This window comes from Delphinapterus leucas, chromosome 2, assembly GCF_059928025.1.
Source record: "Delphinapterus leucas isolate spDelLeu-1000000601 "Yukka" chromosome 2, BTC_Dleu_Yukka2, whole genome shotgun sequence".
Taxonomy (NCBI): domain Eukaryota; kingdom Metazoa; phylum Chordata; class Mammalia; order Artiodactyla; family Monodontidae; genus Delphinapterus; species Delphinapterus leucas.
The window spans coordinates 93,766,359-93,780,386 of record NC_143130.1 but is presented as its reverse complement, the minus strand read 5'-3'; the positions used below and the strand labels follow the sequence as shown (position 1 = coordinate 93,780,386).

The following is a 14,028-nucleotide window of genomic DNA, read 5'->3' as shown; positions in this document are numbered from 1 at the left end:
CTAGTTGCGTAGAGCGGGGGCTACTCTTTGTTGCGGTGTGCGGGCTTTTCACTGAGGTAGCTTCTCTTGTTGCAGAGCACGGGCTTCAGTAGTTGTGATATGCAGGTTCAGTAGTTGTGGCTTGTGGGCTCTAGAGCGCAGGCTCAGTAGTTGTGGTGCACAGCCTTAGTTGCTCCGCGGCATGTGGGATCTTCCCGAACCGTGTTCCTTGCACTGGCAGGAAGATTCTTAACCCCTGATTCACCAGGGAAGTCCCGCAATATTCTTTAAATAAATTCCTTCTCTGCTACATCAGGCAGTGTCTGTCCCAAGTGATCAGGGACTTTGGCTGACAGACTGTGAACAGGAAATTCACAGAGGAAAAACCAATAACAAACTAAACATGTGAAACATCTTAAACATTTCCTCCTTGAGAAAATAATTTCCCCAGATGAGCCCAGTGCCCAGCACCAAGCAAGGTGATAGTAAAGGTTTGTAGAACCTGAACGATTGCTGTGAACACTGAGGCCTGATGGATAGGCTGGGGCCAGGCTAAGAAGAAAGAAGCCAAAGCATTGGGGCACCTTTGTCGTGGGGACTAGAGGGCTCCTCTTCTTACTCTCCTTCCCTGTTCAGCACTGGCAACAGCAGGTACAGCAGGAGTGGTTTGGCCCACTGGGTGCGTGGTGTCAGAGAAATAGTCCAGAAATGTCAGGGCCAGCTGGGCCCACATCACTGGGGCTGACCCAGCTCAGTCGGGGCAGTGGTAGGAGGGGGAGGACCAAGGCTCCTGACCAAGCCAGGCTCCAGCAAAACTCCTGCCCCCTCAGCTGCTGAGCTGATGATAGCCCTCCCTCACACGAGTACCCAAAATGCGCTGTGTGGCCAGATCTGGTTAACCGACAGGTAAAGACAGCATTGAAAAGGCAAATATTTACACTGAGCTAGGCTCCTGGCAACCAAGGCCCAAAACTGTAGGATTCTGCAGCAGTACGAAGGGGGTTTGTTTCTTTTTTTCTTGCTGCTGTTATAAATTACCACAAACCTGATGGCTTCAAACAACACAATTTATCATCCTACAGTTCTGTAAGTCAGAAGTCCAACACAAGTCTCCTGGGCTTAAAATTAAGGCAGGGCTGCTTTCCATTCTGCAGACTATGGGAGATTCCATGTCCTTACCTTTCCCACCTTCTAGAAGTTGCCTACATTCCTTGACTCATGCTCCCTCCTTCATCTGCAAAACCAGCATGCTGCATCTCCCTGATCGTACTTCTGTAGTCACATCTCCCTCTGACCACAGTCAGGAAAGTTCTCTGCTTTTTTTTTTTTTTTTTTTTTCCACTCAGCGAGGCATGCAGGATCCTAGTTCCCCAACCATGGATCAAACTGGTGCCCCCTGCGGTGGAAGCTCAGAGTCCTAACCACTGGACCACCAGGGAAGTCCCAAAGTTCTCTGCTGTTAAGTTCTATGTGGTTACACTGGGCTGATCCCAATCATTGCTGATAATCTCCCCATCTCAAGGTCCCTAACCTTAATCACACCTGCAAAGCCCTTTATGCCATGTAAGGTAACATATTCACAGGTTCCAGGAATTAGGCTATGAACATCTTTTTTGGGGGGGAGCGGGGGAGGCATTAGTCCCCCTACCACAAGGTATGGTAAGGAGAAAAGTATAATATTGTTAATGATAAGTAGGCAGCTCTGTACATAACGACATGGATAGTATCGATCATATATTATGAAATGGAAATAAGCAAGTTCAGTAAGTATTTATAGAATGATCCAAATTTTGTGGAATCTCCCTTGCCCCCAATAAATGCTGAATGAATTCTCTCTGAGCCGCACCCCACCGTTCATAGCCTGGCTTCTTTGGGGAGATGGTGGAGCCTACCTCACCCACGCAACTCTCAAGGCACTGGTTTCTTCACAGCCCTCTTTTAGGAGAAGAGTTTAGAAAGGTCCAAGACACCAGAGAGTAGAGAGGAAAGGATCTGATGCAGCTTCAGCATAGCAGGGGACAGCCAGAAAGGACCACACACTGCAATTGGCCAGAGGCAAGTGTCAGCCAAGCAATGTGGAAAGTGAGAAGGTGAGGCTTACAGGAATTTGCCAAAAGGGAAAAAGGGCATTTGAAGGAGAGTCTTTGTTTTTAATAGTGCTGAATAGAATCCAAGGCAGGATAGAAAATCCAAGTAGGAATTCTGCAGTTTTAAGTAGGTTCTGAGATGCAGACCCAAGAACCTATGAGAGGAAAACACCCATGAAAGGAGGCTGTGCCAGTAACTTAGTCACTGGGCGTAGCATTCCCCAGGGACGGTGTCCGATCCTTGGCTCCTGGGATTGTCCTGTTGTCCCCACAGTGTCAGCGGGTCTTGGCTTCAGCATTTCCCTAACGCTCTCTCCATCCAAACTGAGGACCGATGCTACCTCTAACTCCGTTTATGCTTTTAGTGAGCACTGAGTTCTTAACACATAATAATAGCAGTCTCTGTAGTTATAATTTTAAAATTCCTCACCTTCCAAACTATATACAATATATATCCATGAAGGGATAGGCACCAAAGCTTAACAATGTTTCCTGAGGAGAGGACAGTGAGATGGGAAGAGACACAGGAAGGCAACTTTCACTTTCACTCAGTAGACCTGTTTGTATTTTTGCAACAGACATACACTCATGTATCAGAATTGTAATTAAAAATAAAAAGTGCTTGAAACACTGCGGTTACTGCTGTTTATAGTTCTGTACTGCTTGATTTATTTTATACCAGGTCTGTGTGGTTTTCCCAATAAAATCACCCTGACAATTGGAAGAGCGTGGTGGTTACACACAAGCCTGTGAGGCAGAGATTCCTCACCAACGAGATACTTCACCTGTCTCAACTTTAGGCTTCCCACATACTCTCCCTCAATTAGTGAGAATAGTACTTGCCTTCCCGGGATCTTGTGAGATTTTTTCACTTCTTTTTATGGCGTCTGACTTCGAAACTATCAGGAAACAAAACGGCTCCCCTCTGTGTCCCATTTCCTTTGGGTCTGTTTCCTGTTATGTAACAGCACAAATCTAAGAATTCAGTCGGCATGAACACCTTAGGTGGCTGCTAATAAATTAATTATTGGGCTGATTTGAACTCTAGATTGGATTCTCCTGGTTGGCAGTCTGGAATCTTCTGATTTATCCTTACAGTATTTCCATTTGCCACAAAGCCTGCACTCAATTGACATAGGCTGTATTCAATGGAATTTAACACAGAAGACTGAGGATTGCCAGCCCCAAAACAGATCTAACCAGGACTGACTTTTCTGTTAACTCTATTTTTCTAACTGAAGTATAGTTGATTTACAACGCTGCGCCAATCCCTGCTGCAGAGCAAAGTGACTCAGTTATACACAGAGACATGCTTTCAGGATGGACTTCTGAGCAGGCAACCACCTTCAGACTCATTAAATTAAACCATTTAACGATAGTTCTCTCTGGGTTGGAGGGTCACTGTGGTTTTAATTTTCCTCTTTATAGTTTTTCTTATTTTTAATTTTTAAAAAATTTTATTTATTTTGATCACGCTGCGCAGCTTGTGGGATCTTAGTTCCCCAGCCAGGGATCAACGCCTGGGCCCCTGCAGTGGAAGCTCAGAGTCCTAACCACTGGATCATCAGGGAATTCCCTATAGCTTTTGTTTTGTTTTGTTTTGTTTGCAGTACGCGGGGCTCCCGTTGCGGAGCAGAGGCTCTGGACGCGCAGCCTCAGCAGCCATGGCTCACGGGCCCAGCCGCTCCGCGGCATGTGGGATCTTCCCGGACCAGGGCATGAACCTGTGTCCCCTGCATCGGCAGGTGGACTCTCAACCACTGCACCACCAGGGAGGCCCCTTATAGTTTTTTGATTGTTCCAATTTTCTACCGCATGCATATATTACTTTTGTGGGCAGACAAAAACAAATGTGAGTTAAATAAAAACTACTATACATTGTGTTACTTGTTCCTGCTTGTCTGCACCTTCTCATATGCTTTTAATCGTTGCCCTGATCCAAGCCACCCAATGAACCGTTTCCCACTAACCCCTTCTCAGAAGTGGTTGTCTAGTGGACATTATGAGGCCTTTCGAATCACATGGACCAGCATTTGAATCATAGCTCAGAGCTAACGTGGACGAGCATCTTAATTCTCTGAAACTGTCTCTTTATCTGTAAAAGAAAGTATGACCTACCTTCTGGATTGTTGTGGTTTGGGTCAGCAGCTTCACAAACTTTAATGTGTATACGACTCACCTGGGATGTTGTTAAAATGCAGGCTCTGATTTAGTAGGTCTAGGATGGGCCCGAGTGTCTCCATTTCTAAGAGCTCCAAGGTGTTGCTGATGTTGTGATGCATGTACCACACTTTGATTAGTGACATAACATTTGAAAGAGCCCAGGCACAAATGCCCTACGTGTGTTTTTTCCTCTCCTTCCAGGGGGCCTGGATTTTCTGGCTGTCTGATGAGTTCACCCCCAGAAAAGTGCTGACTGAGATCCACTGAGGTGCAACCCAACTCATTTGAGCTTTAACCTATTCCTATTTTCTCCCCACTTCAGTATCCTTCTTTTGCTTTCTGTTCAAGGATTTCATTCTTCCTTGGCCTAACAAAGATACAGGTACCTGTGCTTTTAGGTTTTTTTGTGTTTTTTTTTGTTTTTGGCCGCACCACGTGGCATGTGGAACTTCCCTGCCCAGGGACTGAACTCATGTCCCCTGCACTGGAAGCGTGGAGTCTTATTAGGTTATTTTTTTTTAAAAGGAGCTTTACTGAGGTGTAATTGACATATGATAAATTATACTTAAAGTATACACTGTAATAAGTTCTACTACATGTATACACTTGAGAAACCATCATCATACTCAAGATAATGGATAAAGTGTCCTTAGGCTCCTGATGCTCCCTCCACCCTCTGGAAACCAACCATCTGTTACATAGATTAGTCTGCTTTTTCTAGAGTTTTAAATAAAAAGAATCATACAGCACGTACTCTTTTTTTGTCTTGCTTTTTTCCTTCAGCCTCATTATTTCATCCATTATTCTGTGTACCAATAGTTCACGCCTTGTCTATTCAATGATTTTTAAAAATTTATTTATTTTTGGCTGTGTTGGGTCTTCGTTTCTGTGCGAGGGCTTTCTCTAGTTGCGGCGAGCGGGGGCCACTCTTCATCGCAGTGCACGGGCCTCTCACTGTCGCGGTCTCTCTTGTTGCGGAGCACAGGCTCCAGACACGCAGGCTCAGTAGTTGTGGCTCATGGACCTAGTTGCCCCGCGGCATGTGGGATCTTCCCAGACCAGGGCTCGAACCTGTGTCGCCTGCATTGGCAGGCAGATCCTCAACCACTGCGCCACCAGGGAAGCCTCCATGCCTTATTTATTGCTGATAGTATTCCATCGTATGGATAGCTGTCACAGTTTGTTCATCCATTCGCCTGTTGATGGAAGTTTGGATTGTTTCCAATTTCTGGCTGTTACCAATAAAGCTGCTTTGAACAGTATTGTACAAGTCCTCATCATGAAAATACACTTTCATTTTCTCTTGGGTAAATACCTAGAGTGGAGTGGTTGGGTCATATGGCCAGCATATGTTTAACTTTTTTAAAAACTGAAACTGTTTTTCAAAGTAGTTGTACCATTTTTCCATTCCCAGAAAGAGTGTATGAAGTCCCAGTTCTTCCACATTCAGAAAATATTTACTATTATGAATAACATTTATTGTACAAAATTTTTTTAGAAAAGTCATTAGGCCAAGAAAAAAAATTCTGTCATTCATCCCACTAATGGGAGATAACACTTGTTAAAAGGTCATGTTTGTACATTTCCAGAAGTTTGCCCTCCTAGGCAAACAGTGGTCTCCTTTTTAAAAAAAAAAAACAAAAAAACCCTGAAAAAATATAATTTTCTCTGTCTTCACTGTTTTTTTTGTAAAAGTGTTTTAAAAACTTGTTTTCCAAGTGAATAGATCAGATTCTATCTTTTAAGAATTTTAAGTACTCCAGTATTTGTCTGTGATGTGGTAAACAAGGAATATAGAGGTGACCACCAGCCCTGTCTCTTCCTATGCTCCCAAGGCACTAGAAAACAATTCAACACTAACATTCCAGGCGTTAAGACCCTTAAATGAGTTAACAACAAACAAACAAACAAAAGGGAGGGGCAGGAGTGTCTTTACTCATAACTTTATGCCTAACCATTATCCTTTCATTTCGAGAGAGTTATAAAGAGCTGGTAGAAAAAATAGGTAACTAGCATAAATAATCATAGTATACTTCTTAATCATTACTGAACACTCCCTCTGTGCTCCCTGGGGCTCTCTCTGTGCATTATCTCCTTTCACTAGGTCTGGGGAGAGTATCCTACTTTTTCTAGTTTAGACACAACCACCACAGTAGGGATAGTTGAAACCTCTACAAACATGTAGAAGAAATCCAGATGACATTGGTTGAGCTCTTTGGGGAAGCACCACCCAACTCCCTTCAAGTGAAAACCAGGGTGATTTCCAAGATCTCTGCCCCTCCCCCTCCCCATGGTTCACTCCCTCTTCTGAGTGTTCCACTCAGAAAAGATCCCTGTTCTCAGCCACCAGGTGATGTCAGCATCTTTTTATGGTATCTCTGGAGTGGAGGTTTCCTTAAGGAGTCTAACACTGACACGCTCTAGAGTCAGTAGGCCTAGCTTCTTTGGCTGGGCCCACAGCAGATGCAACCCAAATTCTCACTAAAATTGCCCAGTCCTCTATCTTCCAAGTGTCTGAAGCACGAATGACAAATGAATCAGGCCCGTCTGAAATCTAACACTTAGCCTTTGTTTTCCTATCCATAAAAATGTAACGGGGTAATTCCTACATCCTAATATTTACTCACGTATTCCCTCGCATGTTCGCTCGTTCTTTCATTCGTAGGTCCATCCATCCATCCTTCCATCCATCCATCCATTCACTCATTCAGTCAGTTTACCAAGTATGTACTCCATGTCAAGCACCATTCTAGTGTGGTAATTCGCAGGGAATGATGTTCCTCACAGGGTCGGTAGTCTAACACTCTAAGCAGTTACTGCTTTTACCTTTTACTATCAGGGGTCATTTCCCCACAAATCGACAAAACAAAGAAAATTACCTAAACTACAGAGGCAAGATACAGGCCAGACTTTCTCCACACAGGGTTTTCCCTGAAGGGACTCAGGAAGCAAGCAGGTCCTCCTTCACTCTGGACGGTTCTCTGAGCTGTCCTCATGAGGCCTCGAGGTTTCTGGACGACTTTTCTTGCCCAAAGAATCCCGAAGCCCTACAGCGTATTTCCGGGCTGTAATTGTGAACCCAAGTTCTGATTCTGCCCAGTACCACTCAATCTCTGTCCTTACCCTCATTAATTTTTCTGGGCTTCAGTTTTCCCGATCGAAAACCAGGTTCTAGGCTCCTAACTCGCTGGGGCATGCTTGGGGAGCAAGTGCCTTAGCGTTTCTGATGCTGTTCCGAAAAGCGAAGGTTCCTCCAGACTGAAGCTCTCGGGTGGGCGGCCCGCGCCCCAAGCTTGGACGCGCACCCCTGATAAGAGGGCGCCGATGTACAGACAGCGAAACCACCCGGTTCAACCCTGCCTTCCTAAGCATCACGAGACTTATCAGAAAATGAAACTGAAAACCGGGAAGTCCCTCTTTCTAACCTGCCAGGGCCTCGCTCGCTAGGAGACCGGTGACGGCCCGGCGGGCAGGGTTCTGATTGGCGGCCTGGGCCTGGCTTTAAGTGCGGCCGCGGGACCGGGCCGTCACTCCGCCACCCGAGCTTCTCCTGTAGCGATGGCTCGTTTCGTGACCTTGGTCCTGCTCGGGCTTCTCTCGCTGTCTGGCCTGGACGCCGTCCAGCGTGAGTGTCCCCTCCTCCCTTTCCCTCTTCCACCAGCCCGTCCCTGTCCCGCTCGCAGCCACTGGGCACTAACTCCGTACCCCCCGGTCCCGCTCCCAAGGTTCGGTGGAGTAGCATGCGGCTTTTTCTCGGGCTGTGGAGGCGGTGGGGGGGGGTGTGGAGTGGGGAGGGGGTGCGACCCCAGGACACCGGCTTCTCTGGGAGGGGGGGAGGGGACCTCTGGCACGCCCGCACCGGGTGGGTCGGGACAGAGAGACCGAGGTGGGGGAGGGGTTCTCTTCCGCTGGTTCGCGGGGCCTTTGGTTTCCCCCGCGCAGCGGGAGCTGAGGGCGGGCTGGCGGGTCCCAAAGGGCTGGGTTGGGGGCTGCGACTGGGCGGAGACCACGCGTGGGCTTTGGGGGAGTCGCCGCCAGGGTGTATCAGTCCGCTGGGAGCCCGAGGGCCTCGAGCTTCCTCCAGGCGCCCGCCAGGTTCAGCTGCCTCTCTGCACTTTCCCCAAATCCGCGACGACCAAACCACGGCGAGGAAGTTGCACGCGACTCTTGTGGAATGTCCTGAGGTGTTTACATAGCGCTTCACGTCGTTCATTGTCTTGTTCCCGCTACCTGTCGCTCTTAATAATAATCATAGAGCTACCCGTTGGCGGCTTACTGACCTGCGCTATGTGCTGTATGTCATTTAACTGTGAAATGCGTCTACGATGTAAACAGGATGCCTTTATCATCAGCTTGTCATAGATGAGGAAAGGGAGGCTAGAAGAGCTGAAGTAACTTAATTACGCAGGGGATTTATGGCAGACAGTAGAGCCTGACCAGAGCATTTGGGGGGTCGTGAGCCCTTTGCCTGTAATCCGTGCGTTTTTCACAGCCTTCTGGGGTGAGATTCTCGGGAGCAGGCTGGGCGGACATGGGCCCCTGTTGCCTTTCTTCACAGAGGGCTCCTCCTTTAGCTCCTTGCCTGGTTCTTTCCAAGATGAACTGAGTATGTACTTTCAGTTTTGAGTAAGCGAAGGTTTATCATTCAGAAAGGTGGTAAAACTAGGGATAAGAGCAATCAACATGCTTACCCAAGCTGTCTGTCAGGGACACCATGGATACTGACTCAGTACCTCCTAAATACCCTGCAATATACCGGACCCTCAGATTTTTCTCTCTCACAAAAGGCTCTGTGAAGCGGGCTTTTTTTTGTTTGTTTGTTTGTGTGTATGTTTGTTTGTTGTTGCTCATGAGAAAAAGGAAGTTAGTTTAAAATTTACTTACAAAATAAAGCATAATGTCTGTATCATCACTATTATTGATATTTGGTGATGACTATGTAAGTCTTTCGAAAAACTTAATGTCAGCAAGCTGACATTAAGACTATCTTAATTTGAATATTTCCGAAGTAATGCCTGGAACATACACAAGACCGTCTCTGGAAGATATACAAGAAATGTGTAATTGCGATTGCCTCTAGGGGGTGTATTTTCTGCTCTTTCCTCTGTGTGGGTTTTATTTCACTGTGGGCATAAATTAACTTTTCAATTAAGTTACAGAAGCTCAAATAACTCTCCCAAAGTCACAGAGCCATTAGTGGCTGAGGCCAGATTCTGATACTCCTCCCACTCTTGGAAGAGATTATTGTGATGTTCTTGCAGAAACTTCCCTGGCTCCCTCAAAGAGTGAGTTCCAGGCAGGATGAACCAGTGCTCTGATTCCTGTGGCATTTATTATGTCCTGATTATTAGAAGTTGAAATGTGAAGGGCTTTCTGATTTATCTTCACTTTTAAATTTATTTTTAAAAATCAGCGTTCATGGGAATTCCCTGGTGTTCCAGTCGTTTCACTGCCAAGCACACGGGTTCAATCCCTGGTCGGGTAACTGAGGTCCCAAAAACCCCGAAGCACAGCCAAAAAAAAAAAAAAAAAAAAAGGTAAAATTGAATAAAAAAAGAAATCAGTGTTCATTAGGATTCTCAGTACAGCTCTTGGTGGGACTAGGAACCTTTTCTTTGATGATAGGATGTTTCTAGACAGAAACATCTGATCAGAATAGCCTGGTTCTCCTCCTTACCCCACCACCTTCTGTACATGAAGGATGAACTGACTTTTACAGTCATGTACCCTGAATGTATTTGTATTTAAAGGTGGATTATTAACATGTATTAGTGTCAGTCTGTATATTTAGTAGCAGTAACACTTCACTTTTGAAGAAAAATATAGAAATAGAGTTTATAATATTTTCTTTACATTCCTATGGAGGGTCTAGTCATGCATTCCACTTTGGAAACCACTGTTCTGTAGCATTATGCAATATTCCCAACCTGGCAGATTATGGCAGTCACTTGAGCATGCTAATTAAAAATGCAAAGCCCATTCCCATGTGCATTATTCCACTTGGTTTTCTAATGGTGAGAGTATGTTCTCTCACATGTGCCACATTCCTCACCCTTCCCTATTGTTCTTACCCAGCCCAACTTCATTTAAGGTATCTGCCATCTTCTGCAGGCATTTTAGTTTGGTTTCTTTTTTTCAAGCTCATGAAATCACATATAAAATCAGGTAGACGGGGCTTCCCTGCTGGTGCAGTGGTTGAGAGTCCGCCTGCCGATGCAGGGGACACGGGTTCATGCCCTGGTCCGGGAAGATCCCACATGCAGCAGAGCGGATGGGCCCGTGAGCCATGGCCGCTGAGCCTGCGCGTCCGGAGCCTGTGCTCTGCAACGGGAGAGGCCACAACAGTGAGAGGCCCGCGTACCACAAAAAAAAAAAAAAAAAAAAAAAAAAATCAGGTAGACGTTTGGTGTGTAAACTTGGGGTAGGATGATGAGGTTGTGTTTTGCAGGAACATACTTTGGGTTGAATCAGGTCTCAGAGCAAGGAGGTAACAATATTTACACCTGCCACTTACAGAGCAATTGCTGTGTGCCAGGCAGTGTACTAGGCACATATTGAGAAGTCTGATAAGTCTGGATCTAGGCAGGAGGCAAAAAAAAAAAAAAAAGGAGTAAACATAAGGGAAAAAAATTGGGTTGAAACAGTGTACAATAACGGGAATTTTTGATGTGGCTAATATGGGGGGAGTGTGAAGTGAGAAATGAAGCTTGATAAGTAGATTAGGGCCAAATCATGGAGACTCTTGAGTGATAAGGAATTCTGTGGGTGCTGAGGAGCCATGAAAAGTTCTTGAGATTCTCCACAGAAAGATTATTAAAGATACAGCACAATCTTCACTGACAGAAGAAGATGTTAAGAGAAATCTGCCAGAAAAAGCCTGAAAGGCACGTGTAGGGGAATTATGTGGGAAAGATACGAAGTCATGGTTTATCCCAGAAAATGGAGGCTGCCTTTTGGAAAAATGGAAGCTCATTTGGCATGAGGGGAAATGGAACTGGGAGAAATGGAGGATCAAATATAAACACTTGGGGCCTGATCTAGCTTTAGACCAAGGTAGCCCCAAGCGAAATACTCTGCAATTTCATCTGTCTTCCCCTGCTGCTCCTCAGGTCCTCCGAAGGTTCAGGTTTACTCACGACACCCCGCAGAGAATGGAAAACCAAATTACCTGAACTGCTATGTGTCTGGGTTCCATCCACCCCAGATTGAGATTGATTTGCTGAAGAATGGGGAGAAGATGGCAGTGGAGCAATCAGACCTGTCTTTCAGCAAGGACTGGTCTTTCTACCTTCTGGTCCACGCTGAGTTCACTCCCAACGCAGTGGATCAGTACAGCTGCCGCGTGAAACACGTTACTCTCAGAGAGCCCAAGAGAGTTAAGTGGGGTAAGTTTTCAAGTTCCTTCCTTAGCTGCTGACAGTTGTATCTGAACATAGCCACAGCATAAAGCTGCCTTGATATAAGAACATCTGCATACTGGGATTATCAGGGAATGTTATTAAAGCTCTGATTAATGGCACCTTCTGAGAGATCTCTGCACAGCGTGGTCACGGAGACAGTGGTTTCCCTGTAGTGAGAGCAGGGAGCAGTAGCAGCACTTCCACAAGTGCACAGGCGCTCCCAATGATTCTTCCCTACTGGCTTCCTTGGGCCTTCCTGATAGCCTCAGGGATACTCAGGACCAAGGAGAGTCTCAGGCAGGCACCGGTCTTGTCTGTAAGTCCTGCTATGGTAGTGCCCTCCAATCCTAGACTCCTTCAGTTCCCTGGCTGGCTTGGGATCTAAGGCTAGTAGGCAAGGTGGGGACCTGCTGGGTTTTTCTTAACGAGGCACTCACGGTGAGGGACAGTGGGCTCTTCTGCCAGCTTTATTTATAACAGTTTTAGACATTTGTTAGTACATAGTATTTCAAAAGTGAAACTTAACTGTTTCTCTTTTTCTTTCTCCATTTTCTTTTCTGTAGATCGAGACAAGTAACCAACATCATGGAGGTAAGTTTCTAACCTTAAAATCTTTCTTTTATAAAGTTATTTATTTATTTTTGGCTGCGTTGGGTGTTTGTTGCTGCGTGTGGGCTTTCTCTAGTTGCAGGGAGTGGGGGCTACTGTTTGTTGTGGTGGGCTGGCTTCTTATTGTGGTGGCTTCTCTTGTTGCGGAGCACGGGCCTAGGCGCGCCAGCTTCAGTAGTTGTGGCATGTAGGCTCAGTAGTTGTGGCTTGCGGGCTCTAGAGCACAGGCTCAGTAGTTGTGGTGCACAGGTTTAGTTGCTGCGCGGCATGTGGGATCTTCCCGGACCAGGGCTTAAACCTGTGTCCCCTGCATTGGCAGGCGGATTCTTAACCACTGCGCCACCAGGGAAGCCCCAGAAAATCTTTTTTTAATGTCACTATCCTGGGGACTGTTATAGACAGCTCTCATATGATAACCCTCAGTGTCTGGAGGACATTCATCAGGGTAGCAATTTAGCAGGCAGAGAAGAACCCCACAGGGTCACATTCCCTTCTCCTGTGGGGTGGCATGAGGAAGGCATGTGACCCTGGGTGTGTCTCTGCCAGCATCACTGACCCTGTAAAGGGAGGACAGAAGAGCTACAGGTGTGCTGTGACAGGACAGAGGCTGCGGTTACCCACAGCGCCTTCAAGGGTTTGCTCTTTCTTCTGCCATTTCTGCCTTGGGCATCTCTGTGCCTTCAAAAGTGAACCGTCCCTTCCTTTGCATGGCAGTTGCTTTGTTATTCAGCCAGAAGGGAAGAGTGACATGGTTCTGCAGACGCACCGTTCCTAAGTGTGTGGGCACTGTGGTTGCCTCTAGAAGCTCCCAGTCCAATAGAGGAAAGAAATGGAAACAGATTGTTGTAACCTAATGTAAAGCTAGTATAACAGATGTATCTTGCAAGTATCTGTAGCAGCATGAAACAGGGAGCAATTGGACTTCTCTGCATCTTCAGTTGGAGGCCAGAGGCAGATAATCCAGCTTTTCTGGGAAATTTTACTCCACAGGGTATCTTGGCACTGAAAACCTATTCAAATTTCCTGTTACACTGTAGGACAGGGAAGGTAATTTTCGAGAGCATGAGAGAGTTTGGGTGACCTGCCCAGAGTCACACAGTTACTAAATGGTAGAGCCAGGATCTGAACTATAGTACCAGCATTCATTCTTCTAAGGTTGTGGGGGAACCAGTGGGATAAACTAGAAGGATATGCTCTTTTAATGGATCTGGAAAATCACCTGCACCTACTACTTTTACCAACAGTGATTTATACAGCACAAGTTAGATAAGTTTGGTGGTGCTATCTGTAATCCAAATAAAACAAATGTATTTGCTAATACTCCTTTTTTTATTTTTTTCAGGTTTGAAGATGCCTCATTTGGATTGGACTAATTCCAAATTCTGTTTTCTTGCTTTTTAATACTGATACGCTTTTATGCTTTATGGACATAAATCAGAAGTTATATTGATGTTACCACAAATATCATCTTCTTTATAATTCTACCTAGGGCGCTACGTCTCCACATTTGACCTGTCTTGGCAGGTAGCTGTAGTGGGGGCTCTGGCAGCCTAGAGGTGGGAAAGACAGAATTTCAGGTTTAACATCAACATCTCGGTCAAATCTGAACTCTTCAGTCTCTTCTGCATACAAAACTGGATAATAAGATAGTATGCATGTTCAGCGTAAACCTCCAATTTGTAATTTTTCTTATAATTTTGGAAAAATTTTGAAAGATAATTTTCAGAATTATGGAAATTTATTACAGTGGATAAAACATTTTGCCATATAAAATTCATATTTACCTCTTA

At 45.7% G+C, this 14,028-nt stretch overlaps 2 protein-coding genes across 3 annotated transcripts in view; one reads left to right on the top strand and one right to left on the bottom strand.

Moving 5' to 3' along the window:
* PATL2 (PAT1 homolog 2) overlaps positions 1–7,955 on the bottom strand; it is a 23,494-nt gene extending 15,539 nt beyond the window's left edge. The window contains exon 1 of one of the 2 annotated variants that reach the window (XM_089907280.1): positions 7,109–7,955. The gene's annotated coding sequence lies outside the window, so the exon portion shown is untranslated. The remainder of the gene's footprint in view (positions 1–7,108) is intronic. The other variant, XM_089907281.1, reaches the window with a different exon arrangement.
* On the top strand, positions 7,726–14,028 carry LOC111181648 (beta-2-microglobulin-like). Its single transcript, XM_022587200.2, has 4 exons — positions 7,726–7,854; positions 11,339–11,614; positions 12,193–12,220; positions 13,581–14,028. The coding sequence occupies exons 1-3, from the start codon at positions 7,788–7,790 to the stop codon at positions 12,204–12,206; spliced, it is 357 nt and encodes a 118-aa protein (XP_022442908.2). The 5' UTR covers positions 7,726–7,787; the 3' UTR covers positions 12,207–12,220; positions 13,581–14,028.

What these genes read in the sequence shown, in the direction of transcription:
- LOC111181648 (XM_022587200.2), top strand. Translation starts at nt 7,788, where the DNA reads ATGGCTCGTTTCGTGACCTTGGTCCTGCTCGGGCTTCTCTCGCTGTCT. An exon ending in TGGCCTGGACGCCGTCCAGC is followed by an intron (nt 7,855 to 11,338) that starts GTGAGTGTCCCC and finishes GCTGCTCCTCAG; the next exon opens with GTCCTCCGAAGGTTCAGGTT.